Raw genomic sequence first — 23,408 nt, 5'->3', positions numbered from 1 at the left:
TCTCCTGCAGCTGCAGAGTGACGTGGCCTCACGTGGGTCTGTTCTGTCCATTGTGTGTGGTGGGCACTTTCAGGCTGACGGTGGAGTCAGTTCCGAGAGCTTCCCTTGAGGACTTCCTCCTCTCCTATTCCCTGTTTCATTTTTCTTGAACTGTTGTTTTAGTGAATGTTGGACTTCCTGTTTTGGCCTTCTGATTTTATCTTTTCTCTCCAGTTTTCCTCTGTGTCTTCTTTGCAGTGTGTGGGTGTGTGTGTGCACGCATGCGTGTTGCTCAGTGTGTGTATGTGTTGCTCAGTTTTTCTGGAAGATTTTTCTGAAGATTGGTCTTCAAGCCCTAGTACTTATTTTTCCTTCCCTATCATATTTTTATTTTTTAAGAGCTCTTTTGTTCTTAAAATCATCCTCGTTTTTTAAAAATAACATGAAATCCTGGTCTTTTATTTTCTGGAAATAAAAATTCTCTTATTTTTGAAGATATTTTTGATCGTTCTTCATATATTTTTCCCCTCTGTGCGTGGTCTCTGTTTCTTCTAGTCTGCTTCTCCCTGCTGTTTGTTTCTTCCATCCTTAGATGTCTGTTAATCTTTAGTTTTTGCTCTTGATTGATTAACATTGTAGGATTCTACAGCTGATTGGAAGTTCTGAGCAAGTGGGTAGGCTGTGTCAATTTTGAGCTTAACCTTTAGGTGATTTTTCTTCATCTTTGCTCTTGGTGATCCCCAGTGTCACTCACTATCTTTAGCCCTCCTCTTGAGCTTGTCAGGTGGTCCAGAGAGGCCTTTTGCGTGTCCTGCGTGGAGTGGAGCGTGAGGGTCTGGCTGGCTGGGTGGAGACGTGGGCTGCATTTACCATGCACGGCACGTTTACTGTGTGCTTTGCTTTTTGTTCAGCCGCTCAGTTGTGTCTGATTCTTTGCGACCACGTGGACTGCAGCACGCCAGGCGTCCCTGTCCTTCACTATCTCCTGGAGTTTGCTCAGACTCATATCCATTAAGTTGATGATGCCATCCAATCATCATCCTCTGTTGCCCCCTTTTCCTCCTGCCCTTAATCATTCCCAGCATCAGGGTCTTTTTCCAGTGAGTTGGCTCTTTGCATCAGGTGGCCAAAGTATTGGAGCTTTAGCATCAGTCCTTCCAATGAATATTCCGGGTTGATTTCCTTTAGTATTGACTGGTTGGATCTCCTTGCAGCCCAAGGGACTCTCAAGGGACTCCCAAGGGACTTCTCCATACCGTGTGCACAGCCACTCGGTTCCTTGGTTTTCTGTACGGTACCTTTGTTCCCGGTGTCCCCCGGTCCGGAGAACCTCAGTTTTACCTCCTGTAGTAATTAAGCCTTTAGTGGCTTAAAGTGGGTAGGTAAGTGGTCTCTAGATCTGCTCCTGAAGCAGCTGTCAAGCCTTTCTCTGTTGTCGATACTCCCTCCGCATTTCAGTGTCTTCTGAGGATTGTGATTGCTGGGTCTCAGCTCCACCCTTTATATTTCAGGTTGCACTTTCTTGGCTCTGTTAAAGGCAGTTATCACTTGTCCATTTGCTTTCCTGCTTCCAGTTTTTGTTGTTGTTATTTTTATTTTCTCTAATCTTTTGTTTTTAAAATTTTTTTTGGAGTATAGTTGATTAACAATTTCATGTTAGTTTCAGGTGTACCACAAAGTGAATCAGTTACACGCATACAGATACCTGCTTTTTTAAAAGTTCTTTTCCCATATATGCCATTACAGAGTATTGAGTAGAGTTCCCTTTGCTCTACTGCGGGTCCTTATTAGTTAGCTGCTGTGTGTATAGTAGTGTACATGTGTCAGTCCCAGTCTCCAGTTTACCCCCCTCACTGTTGCTCACTGGTAACCACGCATTTGTTTTCTCCATCTGTAGTGCTGTTTCTGTTTCATAGACCAGTTCATTTGTACCCTTTATTTAGATTCCATATGTAAGCGATATCATATGGTGTTTGTTGTTCTCTGACTTACTTCACTTAGCTTAAGAGTCTCTGGTTCCACCCATGTTGCTGCAAAATGGCATGTTTCGTTCTTTTTAGAAAAATATGTATTTATTTGGTTGTGTCAGGTCTTAGTTGCAGCAGTTGGGATCTTCATTACATCACGTGGGATCTTCTGTTGTGGCCCATAGGCTCAGTAGCTCTGAGGCATGTGGGATTTTAGTTCTCTGACCAGGGATCAAACCCACGTCCTCTGCATTGCAAGAGAGATTCTTAACCACCGGACTACCAGAGAAGTCCTTACTTCATTTTTTTTTAAATGGCTGAGTAATATTCCATTGTATGTATGTGCCTCATCTTCTTTATCCATTCTTCTGTGAATGGGCATCTAGATTACTTCTTTTGTCCTGGCAGTTCAGTGCTGCGGTGAACACGAGGGTGCATGTATCTTTTTGAATTATGATTATCTAGTTTCTTTATTCTTTTATGTTTAGATCTTTTTTTAAAAATGCAGACACACTTTATAATTTTATTTATTTATTTGGCTGTGCTGGGTCTTCGTTGGTGCACGGGCTTTTCTCTAGTTGCAGCAAGCAGGGGTTGCTCTCTAGTTGCCGTGTGCGGGCTTCTCATTGCGGTGGCTTCTTTTGTTGTGGGTGCACGGGCTTCAGTAGCTGCTGTTCCCAGGCTCTAGATCACAGGCTCAATCATTGTGGCCCATGCATTTAGTTACTTTGAGGCATGTAAGATCCTCCAGGACCAGGGATCAAACCTGTGTCTCCTACACTAGCAAGCCAGTTCTTTACACTGAGCCACCAGGGAAGTACTCTAAGTGTACATCTTTAAAAATATTTCTTTAGCAGTTTTAAGAGGGTTTCAAGGGCCTTCCCTGGCGGCTCAGATGGTAAGAATCTGCCTGCAACACAGGAGACCTGGGTTCAGTCCCTGGGTTGGGAAGATGCCCTGGAGGACGGCATGGCAACCCGCTCCAGCGTTCTTGCCTGGAGAATCCCGTGGACTAAGGTGCCTGGTGGGCCACAGTCCATGGGGTCACAAAGAGACACGGCTGAGCGGCTCAGCACAGCACCCAGCAAGAGGGTTTCAAGGGACAGGGAATGAGACCTGCGGATTCAGTCTGTTCCTTAATCCAGACACTGATGTGAGACACAGTGTATTATGTTTTTAAATGTTATTTTGTGTTTTTTGGGTCTATCAGTTATATTAAATTTTTACATAATTTTCTTTTTTTGCCCCTGTACCTCCCACATATCTGGTTGTGGTGTTTATTGTTCCATCTTTCTCACATTATGCTATGGAAATGGTAGCATGGAAGCTCGTGTCAGCGAGGTCATTACACATGGAGAGGTAACTGTAACCACATTCTGGTGTGAGGTTTAATGCGGTCTTTCGCTCTGAATGGAGAGTCAGTGACTGCCTCTCAGGGAGCCTGGTGCTTGTGCCCTCTAGACAGCACGCGGCACAGCAGTTAACGGGCCCCATTCCCCCAGTCTCCTGTGCCTTCCCATAGGGCTCAGGGTCCTCAGGATTGCTGTGAACAAGTCAGGAAGTAAGTAAGGGGTGCTTATCCTGTGCTCCTCTTCTCCCGTTGCTCTGTTGTCTTCCCCGTCCTGCCCTTGTTGTTTGTTTCCATCCCTCCACGTGACATGTGGGATTTTAGTTTTCTGACCCAGGGGGAACCCTTGCGCCTTACAGCAGAAGCTCGGAATCCTAACCATTGGACCAGCAGGGGATTCCCTGGGATGGTTATTAATTTATGTATTATAAAATTCTGTTGTTATAACTGTACAATTCAATAATTTTAGTAAATTAACACTGAAAGCCACACATCCCAGGAAACATTTCCTTCTGAGACAAATCCACATGGTTGGTCATTCTACATTTCAGTCATCCTGAATGAAAGTTTTCTCGTATCTGTCTACAGTTAATCTCACGCCCATCCTCAGCCTTAGAAAATCACTCCTCTGCTGTTTGTATAAATTTGCCTTTTCTAAACATTTCATATAAAAAATATATAATGATGTTTTTCTTCTCAGTTCTTCCACTTAGAATAATGTGTGCGTTCAGTTTTCTAATAAGCATTTACAAATATATTTTTAAAATTAATCCTCACAACAATCCAATAATGTAGGTACTGTTCTTGTCTGCATTTCGTAGATGAAAAACTAAAACTCAAGAGAAGTTAAATAAGTTGCTCTTGGACTTGCCCGAAACTCTGTGGCTATTAGGAAGTATGACCTTAAAAAAAAACTTTTTTTTTTCCCCCAGGACCTATTTTTAAGACTCTTCTTCTTTCTTGTTTCTTTTTTTTTTGGCCATACCATGTGGTTTGCAGGATCTTAATTCCCTGACCAGGGATTGAATCCGGGCTATGGCAGTGAGAGTCCTAAGCACTGGACCGCCAGGGAAGTCCCAAGAATATTTTCAGTAACTAACTCTATACTGTAGCCTAGTTTCTAAGCCTCATCTTGAGAAGTCTGCAACTTGTGTTGTTTTAGTTGTTAAAAGCGGTGCTTAAAGAAAAATACTGTAATGGTTTTGGCTCTGTTGAGACTGGATTTTTCTGAGATCTTATAAATTTGAAACAAAGGCATTTTTAGAAAATATGACGTTAAGTGGTGTTACAAAAAAGTTGTTTCTTGATAAATCAACATCTGTATGTAAAGTGAAGTGAAGTGAAGTTGCTCAGTCGTGTCGGACTCTTTGCAGCCCCGTGGACTGTCGCCCACCAGGCTCCTCTGTCTATGGGATTCTCCAGACAAGAATACTGGAGTGGGTTGCCATTTCCTTCTCCAGGGGATCTTCCCAACCCAGGGATCAAACCCGGGTCTCTTACATTGCAGGCAGACGCTTTATCTTCTGAGCCACCAGCAACACTCAGACAAGGAGAAGAGAAGACTCATTGAATGTGGTTAAATAAAGTGCAAACCTTTGAAATTACAGGAGTCGAAGGACTCAAGAAGGTTCCTGTGGGTGGATTTGTGATACATCAATGAGATGAAATAATCTGCTTTTCTAAATTGGACACTAAAATTCTTCTGTATGTATGTTTGGCTGCATTGGGTCTTAGTTGCGGCACACAGGCTCTTTATTGTGCGGCATGAGGGTTTCCCTCTAGCTTTGGTGCGTGGACTTAGTTGCCCTGCAGCATGTGGGATCTAGTTCCCTGAAGAGCGATCAAACCCTCGTCTCCTGCATTGGAAGGCAGATTCTTAACTACCTGACCACCAGGGAAGTCCCAGTGTAATATGTGATAATAATAATTTATTATTATTATTTAATAATTACATATTTGGCATTGAAACTATTCACTTACATTTATTTGTTTTAAAAGCTTTAATCATAGTCCCTCAAATTTCCTTTCTTAATGATAATAAAGTACACAAAATTTAATGGAAGATTTCAGATGAATTAGGATAGTATCTTTTTTCATGTGTTGTGACATTTTGACTATTTTCTTTGTAAAGTCCGATACAAAGATTTCAGTATCATTGTTAATGAGAGTCATTCTTTGTCAATAATTTGAATAAATGTGAAAGATTTTACATCTTTTTCAAAGTTAGATCAAAACAGTTTCCATTTAAGCGCCCCCTTGTGGTAGATTATATGTGGACTCCTGATGAAAAGTTTTGAAACAATGTAAATTGCTCAGGTTATGTAGAGATTTGGTGTATGCTTTCCGGGAAAGTCCAGAAGCTTAAAATGATGAATCAGTGGACCTGTTGTCCAAGGGGTTATGTCTGAAACAAAGTCTGGGGCAGTAATCACTTGTTTTTTTTTTGGCTGAGGCTTGCGGGATCTCAGTTTCCCCACCCGGGAGTGAACCCTCGCCCCCTGCGGTGGAAGCGCAGCCTTAACCTCTGGACCCCCACGGAAGTCCCAGTGAACACTTTTTCACTGTGATGCTAGTATTTTATAGACATTAAGTTTTCCTATTATTGCTTTTATTTAATAGTCATTTAAAATGTTATTTGGATAGGTTAGTGAATAAAAGTTCTTACACATGAGTTTATAGTCTACCTGAAGAACCAAGATATTGAGCAAACAATTTAGAGATCAGTTCCAGTCTGATATTTAAGAGGGCCAATCTTTCTTAAATATTGTTTTCATTCTACCAATCCTTTGCTCTGAAATTGGGGCTTGTAATAAAGTAGGAAGTACCAGATTAGATTAGCACCTTTTCCTCTCCTTTCTGGATAAAATTACCTTGAACATAGCATTTTAAAGCTCAGCATTTTTTCACTTTCCAGAACTAATATATCCTTTTTAACCTGTACAGCTTTCTACCTGTACCTCCCCATTCCAGCCATAAGCTGCCGATTTACTGGCTGACTCAGTTGCCATCAGACCTAACACGTGTAACCCTTCTGCCCATGTCCAGTTCTGCGTATCCAGCAGCCTCTTGGACAAGCCCACATAGCAGGCGCCTCAGATGCACCATGTCTGAAGCTGATGCATCACTTGCCCGCATTAGCTGCCTTTCGCTCAGTGTTACTGTCTTAGTGATGGGATCACCATCCTGCCTGCTGCTCAAGCTAGAAACCTGGAAATGGTTTCCTGTCCTGTGTTGTTTTTTTATACCTTGTAATTATCTCTTCAGTATTGGATCTCTTTCTCTGCATTCTCACTGTCAGCATCATCTCAATTACATTAGTTGAGTTGTCTCCAAACCAGTCTGTGTGTGACTCCCCATTCCCCAGTTGTGTTTTGTGTTCCATAGTTGGACTGTTTTTAAAACAGCCCCTCTGGTCAGGTCTCCTTTACCCTCAAGTTGAAAAACTTTTCAATTATATGCTTTCATTTGCCCTTAACAGAAAGTTTGTAGATCTCTAGTTTTGTATATTCTCTAACTTTGTTGTTGTTCAGTCACTAAGTCCTGTCTGACTCTCTTGTGACCCCATGGGCTGCTTCCTGCCAGGCTCCTCTGTTCATGGAATTCTCCAGACAAGAATACTGGAGTGGGTTCCCATTTCCTTCTGTAGGGAATCTTCTGACCCAGGGATTGAACCTGCGCCTCCTACATTGCAGATTCTTTACCAGTGAGCCACCGGGGAAGCCCTATTCTCTTTCTTCCCACCACCCAAAACAAAATAAATAAAAAGCACCCAGGCAAACAAAAAAACTCAAAGCCTTTCTACTAACTTATCTTTCAAGTCAGCCTATATATGCCATTTCCTAGAGCTTTCCCCCTGAAATTCTCTCCCACTTGCACCCTGAGACAACTTTAAAAAAAAAACAAAACCCACACTCCACTTTAATTATTTGTTTTAAGGTAGATATCATATACTTCATAAGATGATCAAAATAGTAGCAACCCTGCATACTGCACCTACTGTATGCTGTCAGTGTTTGAAGCACTTTACATTTTTAATTTATTTAATCCTCACAGCAGCATTTTGATATATAAATACTATCACTCCCATTTTACAGATGGAGAAGTTGAGGCATCGCAAGGTTAAATAATTTATCCGGTATGATACTTCTAGCAAGTGGCAGAATCAGAATTCAGTCCCAGGCATTCTAACCCAGAATGTGTGCTCTTAACCTGCTTGGGCTGCCTTTGGTCTCTGAATCTTGAGCTGCATTAGTTTGCTCGGATGGCTGTAACAAAGTATAGTGAGAAATTCACATTCTAATCGTTGTGGAGGCTAGAAGTCTAAAATCAAGGTGTCTGTGGGGCTGTGCTCCCTCCAGAGGCGCTAGGAAGGAATCCTTTGTTTGCCTTTTCCATCTTCTGGTACCTGAGGTGTTCCTTGGCTTATGGTAGCACAATTCCAGTTTCTGCCAACCTCTGTGTTTTTAAGATAGGCCTTTTCTGTCAAGTGGCCCAAGATTCTTCCAGCCTTTTCCCATTACCCAGTTCCTAAGCTGCTTCCACGTTTTTAGGTATTTGTTCCAGCAGGACTTTGATTTCCCAGTATCCAGATCTGTTTTGGTTCCCTAGGGCTGCCGTAACCTATTGACATAAGTTGAGTTGTTTAAAGCAACAGGAATTTATTCTGTCACGATTCTGGGGCTGAGAGTTTGAAATCGACGTCAGCAGGATTGTTTCTTTCACCTTTCTCCTAGCTTCTGGGTGGTTGCTGGCTGCCCTTGGCATTTCCCAGCTTACAGACTGGCACATCACTCAGATTTCTGCCTCTGTCTTCACATCACCTTCTCCATGTGTCTCTTCGAATCTTCTCCTCTTTCAAGGATAGCAGTCATTTGATTTAGGGCTCACCCAAATCCAGGATGATTTCATCTCAAGATCCCTAGATAATTACAGGTGCAAAGACTGTATTTCCAAATAAGGTCACGTTCTGTGGTCTCAGGTGGACACGCATCTCTGTGGGGTACTAGTCAACCCACCACACTAGCGTTCCTTACTCTTAGTTTCTGTGGGTTTGTTTAGAAATGAAACTCAAAATTTAACTGTTAGTCATTAACCTCTTATCTTGCCTAAGTAGAAGCCAAACAGACTTTAAAACATAGGCATAGAATCTGGAAACTTGCGCTTAATTGCATTTTTGGCAAATATTTTCGTTACAGCCTGTCCTTCCCCACCAGCCTGTGAGCTCCTTGAGCTGATCAGTGACTTCACGGAAGCTGGGCCAGTTTAGGGGTGCAGAAGGAGCATTGCAGAGACAGAGCTTCTGTAGAAAACAGGTTATAACCCCATAAACAGATACACCTACAAATTGATGTATATTCCTACAGGAAAGCTGTTGTCACCTTTACAATTAGAAGAAATAATCTTGGTTATTTAAATTGTGTAAATGTGCCCAAGTACATCAGTATTAAAACAACTTTTCTTTGAAAGCATTTGCCATTATTGTTCACTCAGTTTTACTACTTTATGCTTTTGATGAATTTATCCTCCCTACAGCCTCAAGAAGAAAAAAAAAAAGTGTTGAGTATTATCTTTGATGAGCAGAATAAAAAATAGGGCTATTTTTAGCAGGACATTGACAAAGTGTACATTTAGGGGAAGAATATCAGTGTAGTGAAAACTGGAAAACGTGCTGTGTGAGAAATGATTAAAGTATTTTATCATTTAAGATACAAAGAAAAGAAAAAAGTGGTAAAATTATAGATGTGAAAGAGTTGAAGGACTGTGTGGAGGAGGTGTTAGATTCATTTCAGAGAATTCTAGCAGAATGGGTTGATGGAAATACTAGGTATGTGTGTCTTCTCTTAAAAGGGAAAAAGCTTCCTAATAGCGCAGTTTCAATCTAGAATGGACTGCCACTGTTACAAAGTTGTGAATTCTCTCTTAAGATGAAAATTAAGTGTTCTCTGTTAAGATGGAAACTCTGCAAATGCCGGCATGGGCTGATTTAGTCATCCGATAGGGACCCTTTGAATAGCTTGTGAGTTGCTTAAGTTTGTTCTCATCTCATTCTTATGCTCGTAAATTGTATTTCTACCCCCAAAATGTTTTTATGTAGACTATTTTTCTTGTTCCATTGAAATTTGTAGATATTTCTGTATCGAGAAAAAAGCAAACAGGTAAGAAAAAAATTTGATAGCAGAGGAATAAAATTTATAGCAGAGGAAAACTCCTTCAGATTGGTTTCTTAGAAAATGATTAGGTTGTCCCGTAACTCTTGTGCTTGGTCCAAGCTTGCTGTGTCCTTTCTGATTTGATGTGTGTGCGTGCTAAGTCACTCATTCGTGTCTGACTCTCTGCAACCCCATGGACTGTAAGCCACTAGGCTCCTCTGTCCATGGGATTTCCCAGGCAAAAATACTGGAGCAGGTAACCATTTCCTACTCCACAGGCTCTTCCTGACCCAGGGATTGAACCTGTGTCTCCTGCTTTGGCAGGTGAATTCTTACCACTGAGCCACCTGAGAATGTTTTTGTTATGGTATTGCCTTTGGAAAGCTTTTTATTTATTTATTTTTGGCTATGTCCCATGGCTTGTGTGCACCTAGTTCCCCAACCAGGGATTCAACCTGGGTCCTCAGCAGTGGAAGCACAGGGTCCTAGTGACTGGACCACCAGGGCATTCCCTGTTAATCTTTTCATTAGAAGATTCTGACATCTTTAGCATTTTAAATTGCAGTAGACCATTGTTTTCATTCAGTCATAAGACGTCAGTAAAAATACCTATTGTAAAGTAAAATCCAGAGCAGCTTAAAAAAATGATTTTCAGAAATTTTTGTGAAAAGCCTCTATCAGAGATATAGATCCTATGTCGGTAGATGCCTATTTGAAAAAGCAAAGCTAGATAACGGGGACCCTTTATTAAACCTTTTTTCTTAAAAATTTTTGTTGTTTGATATCCTTTTATTTATCCATGATTTAATATATCCTTTCTTCAAAACTATTGAATGTCTCATTCCTGGAGTTCTACATTTTAATTTATTTACTACCTTACCTTATTATTGTTACTACTAGTAACAATAATATTTTCTATTTATTGGTCATTATGGCTCAGACAATAAAGAATCCGTCTGCAGTGCAGAAGACACAAGAGACTTGGATTTGATTCCTGGGTCGGGAAGATCCCCTGAAGTAGGAAATGGCAATCCACTCAAGTATTCTTGCCTGGAAAATTCCATGGATGGAGGAGCCTGGCGATGTACAGTCCATGGGGTTGCAAAGAGTCGGACACGACTGAGCCACTAACACTGCACTTGTCAATGATGTTCCAGGCACTATAACACTTAACTCTAATAAGATGCCTTATCAGAATACCTTTATTTGCTTTATAATATCTCACAGTGACCCTCAAGACAGGTCCTGTTATCCCCATGTGCCAGTGAGGTGAATAAAACGGCTCAGACACTCAGAGAGGTTGTGTCTTGTCCACGTTCACATATCATAAGCGACTGAGCTCATTTAAAGCCAGATCTTTCTTAAAGTCCTCTTCTTTCAGCTCCATCAGTTTGCCTTTGAGCAAGTAGAAAAGTTAGACTTGTTCTTGTCAGCTACTTCATACATACTCCTGATTAAAAAAAATTTTTTAATTGAAGCATGATTGCTTTACAATATTGTGTCGGTTTCCACGTACATCACCATGAATCAGCCACGAGTGTACATATGTCCCCTCCCTCCTGAACCCCGCTCCCATCTCCCTCTCCATCCCAGCCCTGTAGGCTGTCACAGCACTGAGTTGAGCTCCCTGTGTGACACAGCAGATTCCCACTTGCTGTCTGTCTTGCATCTGGTAATTATGTGTTTCTGTGCTATTCTTTCAATTCGTCCCACCCTCAATGAACTTATACAGAAATTGTGGTACGTATATACAATGGAATATTGCTCAGCTATAAAAAAGGAGCACATTTGAGTCAGTCCTAATGAGGTGGATGAACCTAGAGCCTATTATACAGAGTAAATAAGTCAGAAAGAGAAAGACAAGTATTGTATATTAATGCATGCCTATGGAATCCTGAATTCTTTTGAATGAGAGAAGAACTACCCTCACATATGTTTCTTAAAAGTCTGGCGCTAGACATTAATTTGCCTTGTGTTTTTAATCAGTGACTATTCGTGTGCAAGTGTCTGCCTCCATTGCAAGTGAATGGCATCTTTAGAAAGATTTAAGCAGGACAGGAAGCTGCTCTGCTCTTTTCCAGTTTGAGCTTTGATTGTCCACAGGCAAGGAAAGCGATGAGATGTTGTCACTCAATTGAGATGATTCCTTCAAGGACCAAAATTTAACAAAGCATTTCCACCATTTTGGTGGAAATGTTTCTAAACTGTAGTATAACATGATCCTGCTCTGTACCTGTCAGGTACTGAACAGAGTTTAAATATTTCTGGTTAAAGTTCTCTGCATGCTATTGTTACAAGTGATGGTCTTAATGTCGATTGAAGTGTCACCAAGACCATCCTCCACCAAGTACTCACACACTCTGAGTTTTAAGGTCCTATTTCTGAGTGTCATGTTTTTAGAAATCTTTCTTTGTTGCTGTATTCTTCTCTTCCCACTACTACAAGCTACATTTATCTACATTTACTATATTTTATCCTAAGCTGTTGTGGGCTAGGTTCGGTTCAGTTCAGTTGGTCAATCATGTCCAACTCTTTGTGACCCCATGGACCTCCCTGTCCATCGCCAACTCCCAGAATTTACTCAAACTCATGTCCATTGAGTCGGTGATGCCATCCAGCCATCTCATCCTCTGTCGTCCCCTTCTCCTCCTGCCCCCAATCCCTCCCAGCATCAGGGTCTTTTCCAATGAGTCAGTTCTTCACATCAGGTGGCCAAAGTATTGGAGCTTCAGCTTCAGCATCAGTCCTTCCAATGAATATTCAGGACTGATTTCCTTTAGGATGGGCTGATTGGATCTCCTTGCAGTCCAGGGGACTCGCAAAAGAGTTCTCCAACACCACAGTTCAAAAGCATCAATTCTTCGGCGCTCAGCTTTCTTTATAGTCCAACTCTCACATCCATACATGACCACTGGAAAAACCATAGCTTTGACTAAATGGACCTTTGTTGGCAAAGGAATGTCTCTGCTTTTTAATATGCTGTCTATGTTGGGCTAGGACATCAAAATAGAAGTTCAAGTAAAATGAGTACCTTGAATTTGAATGAAACTTGACGATCTCTTGTGAATAAGTGTTAATAAATTGAACTTTAGTGTGCAGTCTTTGTGTTATGTATTTTAACTTTCACTGGATAGATAAAATTGTCAGATAAGTGCCATTATGTCTAACATATAAAGTGTTTTTGTGCTTTTTCTTAAACAGAGAAGAAGATACAGAAAATGAAAATGAAAAGAAAATTTGGTACTACAGCACAAAGGTCCAACTTGCAGAATTAATTGACTGTCTAGACAAAGATTACTGGGAGGCAGAGCTCTGCAAAATTCTAGAAGAAATGCGTGAAGAAATCCACCGGCACATGGACATAACTGAAGACCTGACCAATAAAGCTCGGGGCAGTAACAAATCCTTTCTGGCGGCAGCTAATGGTGAGTGGGAAATTCTTCTCATTTTACTTTTTGTTAGATTTTACTTTTTGAGATAAACTCTAGGTGTGACATAACTACAAAATTTAAAAATGTATTAAAATTTTCAAGTATGACTATTTTACTTTAATTCTTTATAATATTTTCCCAATAGAACCTTGTTCATCCTAATTTAAATTAGAGACCCTGTACATTTTAGTGTTTGGTACCGTGTCTTACTCGTTACTGATATTCCACAAATTATATTTGTTTTTTAATTCACAAATTTTATTAATAAACCTTTTAGGGAGTCCTGTTTTTAATTATGAGAAATGGTGTTCCTTTAAAATTTACTCTTTGGCTTCTTTTTTTTTTTTTTTAACTCTCAATTTTAGAATAATGTTAGAGTTACAGAAAAGTTGCTAAGATAGCATGGAGGGTTTTTCGCATACCCTGCGGTAGACTTCCCTTATTATCAGCATCTTACATCCTGGCTCAGCTGGTGAAGAATCTGCCTGCAATGCAGGAGACCTGGGTTTGATCCCTGGGTTGGGAAGATCCCCTGGAGAAGGGAAAGGCTACCCACTCCAGTATTCTGGCCTGGAAAATTCCATGGACTGTATAGTTCACGGGATCGCAAAGAGTCAGACACAACTGAGCGACTTTCACATTAGTGTGGTGTGTTTGTCATCACTGATGAACCAGTGTTGATATATTTAATAACTTATATCTATACTTTATTCAGATTTCCTCAGTTCTTATCTAACGTCCTTTTTCTGTCTCATGATCCCTTCCAGGACACCACACTCTATTTAGTCATCCTGTCTCTCTAGGATGTCACAGGTTTTCAGATTTTCCTTATTATTGATGACCTGGACAGGTTTTGAGGATTGCTGGCCAGGGACTTAAAAGAATGCTCTCAACATGGATTTGTCTTGTGTTCTTCTTAGAGTTAGCCTTGTGTTGTGTATTTGGGGAGGAAGACCACAAAGATGAAGTGCCCTCCTCGTCATCTTATCCAGAGTACCAGCCACCAGCATGATTTATCACCAGTGATATTAACTTGGGTCATCTGATTGAGGCAGTATTTGTCTGGTTTCTCTCTTGTAAAATTACTCCTCCCACCCATACTATGGTTTGGGGGAGAGAGTCACTGTGCATAGCCCACTTAGGCCATCAGGAGTCACAGTCCACCTCCTTGCGGGAGCATTGATCTATATACGTTATTTGGATTCCTGCACAGATTTGTGTATTCTTATTTATTCAGTCGTGTATATCAGGACTCATGGATATATATTTTACACTTTGCGTCATATTTTGATTGCTGCTGCTGCTGCTGCTAAGTCGCTTCAGTCATGTCCGACTCTGTGCGACCCCAGAGACGGCAGCCCACCAGGCTCCCTCGTGCCTGGGATTCTCCAGGCAAGAACACTGGAGTGGGTTGCCATTTCCTTCTCCAATGCATGAAAGTGAAAAGTGAAGGTGAAGTCACTCAGTCGTGTCCGTCTCTTTGTGACCCCATGGACTGCAACCTACCAGGCTCCTCCATCCATGGGGTTTCCAGGCAAGAGTACTGGAGTGGGGTGCCATTGCCTTCTCTGATTTTGATTACTGCCTTATTTATTTTGCTGCTCAGTGTTTTTATTTTTATTCCCTGCTTTGTAACAAATAATGAATTATATGACATTTAAAAAAAATAAATAGTACAGGGACTTCCCTGTACTTCTTCAAAAACTAGTAGATTTAGTTAACAAGAGTTATATTTATTCATATCTGGTAGTTGAAAGTATCTTTTATCATTAGATCTGGGTTTTTTTAATGTGTATTTTTTTCCATCAGATAAGTTTTACTCATCAGAATTCTTTGGGGAGGTTGATAATTGTACTAATATAATTAAGAGGATCACTTCCCCTCTTAATTTCCTTTTATGGATCCCAGCATTGCAATTGACAAATCCCTTTTTACTCTCTTGCAGTCTCAGCTTTTAGTATAGTAATAATGAGCCATGCTGTCCCCTAAAAAGCAATGTGGAATGTGTTTTTATCAGGTGTTGAATTAGAAATATTTTCTAGAGTGAACTCATCTGTGTACAAAATTATATATATATATATATAGTAGTATCATCTTAATCATGGGCTTCCCTGGTGGCTCAGTTGGTGAAGAGTACTCCTGCAGTGCAGGAGACCCAGGTTCAATCCCTGGGTCAGGAGGAATCCCCTGGAGAAGGGAATAGCTACCCACTCCAGTATTCTTGCCTGGAGAATTCCATGGACAGAGGAGCCTGGCAGCTACAGTCCACGGGGTCGAAAGAGTCGGACACGACTGAGCGAGTAACACTTCCTCATCTTAAGTAAAGAACAAAGCCAATATAGAAATGGATAATTAAAATGTTTAGTGGTCTGACTGGGGGGAATGTCAAACTGAAAATGAATTTGTGGAGGAATTGGTTACTTTCATTTGAATTACCATGTGATGGAGTACTACACATTGGAGAATGTATGAGGTACCATGCCAAAACAGTACCTGGGTTATTGAGGTACTTAAATTCTCTTCCTCTGAATAATCAACTGGGTGAATAATCAGCTTTTATCACTAAAAAATAACTAATCAGCATAGTAGGATTATAGTTACTTTCTGTTTTATATTTTTCAAATTTCCTACAATAAGCATGTTATATTTCATGTAATTCAGCCTGTGATGTACTTTTAAAAATCACTTAAACCTTTTGTAATAATCAGAAATAGAGCTTTGAGCATTAGGGTGCAATATATTCTTAGAGATATGTGGCCACAGCTTGTGGACAGCTACCCTCTTAGTACAGCTGAATTTAATTTAAATAAGGTAAAGTGTACCTTGAATTTAATGGTGAGATCTAGACAACAAGTGACATTTTTCTTCTCTTTTTTCTCCCCCCTTCCCCTTTTTTTTGCTAAGGTACAACCAACCTGGTACTAAAGGTGGAGGGATTCACAAGAATTGAAAATTGATGGGGAAGAGAAGGGGAAACTAACATTTTTGAGTACCTACTGTGGGCCAGGTGTTCATCTAGATGTTATACAAGCCTTTAATCCTCTCAGCAACTTTCTAAGGAATGTATTGGCAATGAATTAAACATTCAGATAGAAGAATTTCCTATTAAAACACCGATCTGCCACCATTATCTTTATTTACTCTCTCTGGGAACCAAAATCTTGGCTATAATAGTTTAGGAGCATCCAGTCCAGGTAAATACCTAAAATAATATCTAGTGGTGTTCTTTAATTGGGGGTTTTATGAGATTAAAGAAAACAGACTACTGGGCTCCTGAAATAGCCAAGAATAATTTACAGTATCTTATCAATGATCTCAGAATCCCAGCTTATCCTTATGACTTTTCTTTTTTAACCTCACAAATAGCATAAATCCTTTCACATTTTCATCTCTCTGGTTGTTATATACATATATGTCCACTTCAGGAGAGTTTAATTCAGTTTTTTGGTGGGTTTTTTTTTTTTTTCTGAATATTTTTTCTGTTTTTTTCCCCTCATATTTTTGAAATTGTCAAATATACAGAAAGTTAAAAGAATTATCCAGTATATAAGCCTACCATCTAGATTCTAAAATTTATTATATATTTGTAACTGTAAATAGTTCGTTTTATCATACACCCTTTTGGTGATTGTGTTTTGTAATGCTTTATTCTGCTTGTTTGAAAGAAGTTTATTTTTGGAATAAATTTTTTTTCTGAGAGAAGATGACTTTTAATATTTGGTAGGTTAATTCTATTTAATTTTGAAATATTCCTGCAAAGTATAGACTACTATACATGTTTATTGAGGATGCATATTTATTACAGATCAGATACAACCTAGACCAATTATTTCTTCTGTCACCCCCTTAATGTTTTTTTTTTTCCCCTCCCCACTTTTTTGGTGTGTTTCTTTTAAGGCTGTGAGTACTGTAGGTCTTGAGCTGAAAATACAGACATATATACTGATAATTATTTGTATACTTGATCGAGTGGATAACAGGATAGACTATTAAAATTAGAACCTTTATAGAAAGGTTGACCTTTGGTCATCCTACCTGTGCTTTCTACCTAATTTAGGTGATCTGATTTATAGTTGTTGTTTTTTTAACTCTATCCTCATTATGTGGCAGGGTGGAAGTTGGTTGAATGTGTAACACTTTGATCAGGATGGAGCTATATTTTAAAGTAAGAAATAATATGGCTCTAAGAAAAGCAGGTAATTGGTGAATAAATTTTTTTTCCAAATAAAAAGTTCTTTTCACAGTAATTGAGATACTTCCATTGTTTAGTGTATATAGCACGAGTAAATGCATTAGGGTTAATAGGAACTGAAAGCAGTGTAGATGTATAGATAGGTAACAGGATATAAGGAAATGATGTAAAAAAAGGATCCTGGGGTGATGGTGAAGACAGAAAATATATGTATTAGAATTCCTTCTGTTTGAAATTGTCCTATAGCTGATTTAGATGTTTCTATAATCACTGACTTAGAATTCTTATGGGATTTAGGAGCATCGAAGGTGAGAGAAAGAGAGTAAGGAATTAACTCCAGCCATCTCAAAGATAATCTTTTAAGCAGAGAGGTCAGTGTTTTTCAGTGATGACTTTACAAGGTTTTTCTAATCCTAGGAAACCTACAATTTAGGAAACACGGATGAAAATGAAGGTAGAGAACATTTAAAGAAAGGAAATGTAAACAAAGAAATTTAAAAATCCCAAAAGAGGTACCATGGGTGCCCAGCTTTGGCGTTAATGTTTCTTCTTGTTCACAAACACTATTTCTCATGGGAGTACAGTTTAGCAATTCTGAAACTGGTTTACTGTGAATAATAGGGTTAACCAAATAAATAGATAAATTGTAATGAAAGCAACTTCTGTCAGACAGTGAATTTACAAAAAAACAGCAGATCCATGCTTGAATGAACCACACACGTACTCCCCGCTACACACAGACAGATACAGAAATAATAAAGATGTATATATACGTAGGTTAATATACGTATATACATTCCCTGGGTCTGTGGTGACGAGAGAAGCAGTGACACCCCACTAGTAAGAAGAACACATAGTGCCTAGATCACGACTTCTAAATCTCTTTCTCCAATTAAAAAAAAGTCAAGATTCCTTGAGAGGTGGTATATTCTAGGGCTGGGGCAGAGAACACCCAAGGTGAGCCTGGAGCATCTTGTAGTGTTGGAAAGTAAGGAAGGAGGGAAGGGAAGTGTGTTTAAAAGATACAGGACTCCCCTGGAAAAGCTCCCAGTGGCCAAAAGCTGGACCAGTTTGAGCAGCAAAGTAAAACACGATAGTGTTGTATTATGATGTAAAGAACATCAGTATCCAGGGATCTGTGTTGCTGTTCCTTGTGGTCTGCACCCGTGTTATGGTCTCACTGCACCGAGGTTGAGAGGAAGTTAGAGCCATTAGGCGTTAGTGACATTCAGAAAGCTATGGGATTTCAGATAGAAATGTTTAATGGGCCTTTGTTTTCTTATTTTACGGTGGAGGACCGAAGGTTAAGTAGCCTGCCCAGCTCACGCAGTTAAGGCAGGTCTGTACTAGGTCATGGGTCTCTAGGTTTTTGTCACCGTGCCACACTGCACAGACTGTGGGTCTGTGTCAGCTTACAGTTTTTCTTACATGGCAGAGGATATTACAGTAATCTGTAGCAATCTCAATTTTAAAAGACTGTTTTCTAGCTGTGAAGATAACCAAATTGGTCAAGTTCTCTTAGGTATCAAACTGTTACTGGTAATCTCGATCCTTGTTTCAGAGTTCTTAATGCGTTTAACAAATTTATCTTTTAATAGCTTGTATTGAAACTCTTAAGTAACACTTGTAGTACCTTATACTTGGTAATATGGAAACACAATTTTTTATTTGTTTTATTATAGAAGAAATTTTGGAATCCATAAGAGCCAAAAAGGGAGACATTGATATTGTTAAAAGCCCAGAAGAAATAGACAAGGACAAGAATGAGACTGAGACTAGTAACTCCAAAGATGCTGAGAAAAGCAGAGAGGAATTTGAAGACCAGATTGTTGAAAAAGACAGTGATGACAAAACACCAGATGACGTCGATCCCGAGCAAGGAAAATCTGAGGGTAAAGACATTACTTGGTTAAAAAGAATATTTCATCAGTGTTATTTAGGAAATCTCCAATTTTACTTGCAAAATGAAAATGAGGTGTTTTTTTTTTTTTTTTTTTACAAACAACTATTTAATTTTACATTTCTAAAGAGATTAGTATATCCTTCCTCCTTATAACATGTATAACCATTGTAATGAGTTTTATATATTGGTGGATTTGCTATGATTTTATATCCACATCTCTATACTTCTTAATAAGGTACGATTTCCCTATGAGATTTGTTGGTGAAAAATCACTGTTTTTCTATCAGAATATACACTTTTGGGTGATAAAAAATGTTCCTTCTTATGTTGACTACTTAAACATTCTTAATAATACCAAATATTCTTAACTACCCTTTGGATTACCTGCTGCAAAAATATCCCAGAATCTAATTGCTTCAGTATGGCCATTGAATAGAAGCCAGGTGTTTTGGTGCTCATTCATTTTCAGTAGATGACTGAATGTGGCCATTTGTCCTCGAGCAATTTTAAAGGGTATCGTTAAAGTTTTGTTGTGCATTTTACTGTAGAGCCAACAGAAGTTGGGGATAAAGGTAACTCTGTGTCAGCAAATCTTGGCGACAACACAACAAATGCTTCTTCCGAAGAGACTGTTCCCTCTGAAGGGAGGAGTCCCATGGGGTGTGTCTCAGAAACCCACGATAGCAGCAACATGGCAGAGAAGAAGGTGGCATCTGAGCTCCCCCAGGACGTGCCAGGTACAGAGGGCAGTGTATCAATGCCTCTGTAATGGGGGGAAGTCCTTCCCTTGAGTAGTGAGAGCTGAATGTCACCTAAAACCTTAAAGTACGTGTTCATCATGCTGCTTGCTTACATCAGTGCCATCCCTGACCGCTAAATTGTCACCTAACATTGGGAGTTTGACAGATGTTCCTGCATTTAGTGCTTGAAACTCATCATAATCTTCATGCTTTTTTAAAGTTCATTTAGCTGTTTTTGTTTAATAGACTTATTTGTATATTTTATCACCAGACCATAGTGGCAGATATTTTGGTTTTAAGTACTCACATGCTAATGGCTCAGTGTTGAATGATTTGACCGTTCCAGTTCTGTATGTACTAACAGATTAATTTTATGTTTGCATGTGGTCATGTAAGTTTCTTTTTAACAACATTTCAAACCATAATATTGTAATAGAAAACCATTGTCATGTATTTTGATATGAAAATGTGAGTTAACCAGTAATACTTTAAGCTTATTAAAATGAATACTCAGAGTAAGTTATATCACATCAAGAATGTTGTTATGCCTTTCCTTTTGCCTTTTTTAAAAAAGAAAAAATTTTATCATAGGAGCTTGATGTATTTTTTTTTTAATGTATTTTTTTAAGAAGGCAAATTAGAAAATTAGATGAGCAAAACAAGAAAATACTGGTGATCCTATGGAAAGTCAGTAATTGTAGTTAATACTGTGATGGAAACCCTGAAAGAGTTCTTTTGTAGTCCTTCTGGTGGAAATGTAGGGATGGCTTATTGTGATTTGAACTTGCAGTTCCCTGGTGACTAAGGATGTTGAACTCCTTTAGTGTGTGTGTGCATGTACGTGCGACTGTGCGCACACGTGCTTCTGTGTGTGTGTGTCGTTTGGATACCTTCTGTTTTGAAGTGCCTATCAGTTCTTTTGTTCATTTTCCATGACGTGGTTTCTTTTTTTGTCTGTGGTTATTGCATAGACTGGGCTAGGTTCAGTCCCTCTTCTCTGTCCTGACTGGAAGCAAAAGTTTTTACATTGATTTTTTAAATAATGTTGACCCAATCTCATATTCCTGGAATAAATACAACTTTGTTGTGACATATTTTTGTTCTTAAATATTGTTGCATTCCATTTTTAATATTTTAGAATTTTTGCATCAGCTTTCATGAATGAAATTGACATGTAGTTCTCCTTTTCTGATAATGTCTATGTCAGGATTTGATGCCTAGATTACATTGGCCTTATAAAATGAATTTTTATTTTACAATTTCCCACTTTTCCTTTTGTCTGCAAGGGTTTCTGTGGGTGGGTGTTGTTTATTCCTTAAATGTTTGCTAAAGTCTTTTGGTCCTGGAGTTTTCATTGTGGGAAAGTTATTGTAGATTTCATTTCTTGGGCAGATAGTGAAGTATTCATGTCTTCTGTTGATTTCTTGTGTCAATTTTCTTAAGTTTTATTTTTCTAAGAATATACCATTTCATTTAAATTTTAAATTTTACTGACATGATAACTGTTTTTAAGTGTCTATAGCATCTGTAGTGATGTTCCCTTTTTTCAATCCAGAAATTGGTTAATCATTTCATGAGACTATTAATTTTTATGAGTCTTTTAAAAAAATAACTTTGGGATTCCTTTTAATTTCTTTTCATTCTTGTGAGTTATTTCTCCCTGCCTTTTTTCCCTGTTAACCATTCTATTGAGTTACAATTGATACACAAAAAGCTGTACATATTTAATGTGTACAACTTGATGAGTTTGGAGATAAAGATGTACCTGTGAAACCATCACTGTAATCTGTGGCATAAACATCTGTCACCTCCAAAAGTTTCTCATACACTCTTTATTAAAATTTTTTCTTCTCACTTAATGGATGCTTTTATAACTTGCTGTCATCAAGGCTATACATTTCCCTCTGTATACTGCTGTAGCTTCATTTCACTAACTTTAATATGTTATTTTGTCTTTATCATTCAGTTTAAAATACTTTCTGATTTCTGTTATATATTTTTTTAATCCATTGCTTATTTAGAAATCTGTTGTTTAGCACCCAGACATTTAGAGATTTGCTAGTTATATTTTTGTTATTGATTTCTGGTTTGACAAACTGGAGTCAGAGAACATTCTGTGCATGATTTAAGATTTGCTGAGGCTTGTTTTGTGGTCCCAACATTTGGTTAATATTGATAAACTATCTCCTATACACTTGAAAGAAAGTGTTAATCACTCAGTCAGGTGTTAGACACTCTGTCGTGTCACTCAGGCTCTTTGCAACACCCTGGACTGTAACCCGCCAGGCTCCTCTGTCCACGGTTCTCCAGGCAAGAATGCTGGAGTGGATTGCCATTTCCTCCTCCAATATGCACTTGAGACATATATTTTTAGTTTTGGGGTACTGTACAGAACAGTTAGGTCAGGGTTTTCAATTGTGTTGTTCATGTCTGTGTTTTTGCTATTTCCTTCCCTCTCTGCAAGATACTTTTAAGTTACTTTTTTTAATGTGTTGCCTTTTTATCTTTCAAATGTTTTTAGTTTTGCATTATATAGTTTGAGCCTGTGTTATTAGGTGCACATAATTTTTATTGTTGAATTAACTTTATCTTTGTGAAATACCCTTTATTGTTAATAATGTTACTAAATACAGTAGCTTTCTTTTGATTAGCATTTGTATTGGATATCTTTTCTAGAATAGAAAGATACTTAAAAATAACCTGAGAATTTAAACTCTTTAAATACATCTGCTTTAGAATTTTTTAGAAATACATACATACACATAAATATATACATATATGCGTATGTATCTTTATTTATTTCCAGCTGTATTTTGTCATGTCTTGTCAGACAGCACTGTCATTGTCTTACGCTAGATGACATTATGCAAAGGAAGAATTACAAATCTGTGATCTAAAAACTAAAGGCATGAAACATAAGAAAAATGGACAGATTTCATGATTTCAAGTTGGGTATGATCAGTGATGAGAAAGATTTTATGTAGCTGAGACTGAAGTTTAATCTGAGGTTTAGACTGTATTTTGAGAGAGGTTTGTAGACATCACTTTAAAAAGTTAATCTCTGAATATCTATTCCTCAGATCTTCCTGCCACCGCCCTGCCCCCACCCTCCACCCCGCATCTCTACTCCAAACATTTCACTTCAGCTCATGAAAATGGTTATGTTGCCAAAAATGATGCCTTATAGCAAGTATACTGTTTATTATTCAGCATAACTCCTTTGTAGTTAACAAAAAGCTCAATTTCAGAGTTATACTTTTGTTCTGGATTTTAGATTAGAAACTTTTTATACCAGAGTGTCAATTTTTTCAGTTTATAAGAGAAGAGAGGGGCATGTCTTTCTAGTATCTTAACCTCAAATGTACTACAGAGAATTTGTATTCAAATCTATAATGCAGACAGCATTTGTTTTTATTTAAGTTATGCCTCTAGATTTAATGCCTGGGACTAAGAAGATAGTAGCAATAGATAAAACTGGCTTTATATCCATAACTATTTAAACTGCTTTGAAAATGTTTCCGTAGACATATTGGAACTCTAGCAACTATAAAGTTGAATAATAACATTTTATTTAATCTGTTTCTTTTGGGATAAAGATAGTACTTTGCTTTAGGTTTTGATTTTATTATCAGGAAATTAGTGGATAGAAGAGGCTGCTGATACTGGATGCTGAACTGATGTATTATGGGTTTACCTCAT

The 23,408-nt window shown here is 38.6% G+C and overlaps 1 protein-coding gene across 2 annotated transcripts in view; it reads left to right on the top strand.

Annotated features, from left to right (window-relative positions):
• BPTF (bromodomain PHD finger transcription factor) overlaps positions 1-23,408 on the top strand; it is a 134,666-nt gene that overhangs the window by 42,982 nt on the left and 68,276 nt on the right. Inside the window, exons 3-5 of one of the 2 annotated variants that reach the window (XM_027517715.1) lie at positions 12,645-12,868; positions 18,749-18,958; positions 19,518-19,706. In XM_027517715.1, coding sequence (XP_027373516.1) covers positions 12,645-12,868; positions 18,749-18,958; positions 19,518-19,706 — 623 coding nt within the window. The remainder of the gene's footprint in view (positions 1-12,644; positions 12,869-18,748; positions 18,959-19,517; positions 19,707-23,408) is intronic. The other variant, XM_027517714.1, reaches the window with a different exon arrangement.

Source organism: Bos indicus x Bos taurus, chromosome 19 (genome assembly GCF_003369695.1).
Source record: "Bos indicus x Bos taurus breed Angus x Brahman F1 hybrid chromosome 19, Bos_hybrid_MaternalHap_v2.0, whole genome shotgun sequence".
NCBI lineage: Eukaryota > Metazoa > Chordata > Mammalia > Artiodactyla > Bovidae > Bos > Bos indicus x Bos taurus.
The sequence above is the reverse complement of the archived record's forward strand: the minus strand, read 5'-3'. Positions and strand labels throughout refer to the sequence as shown.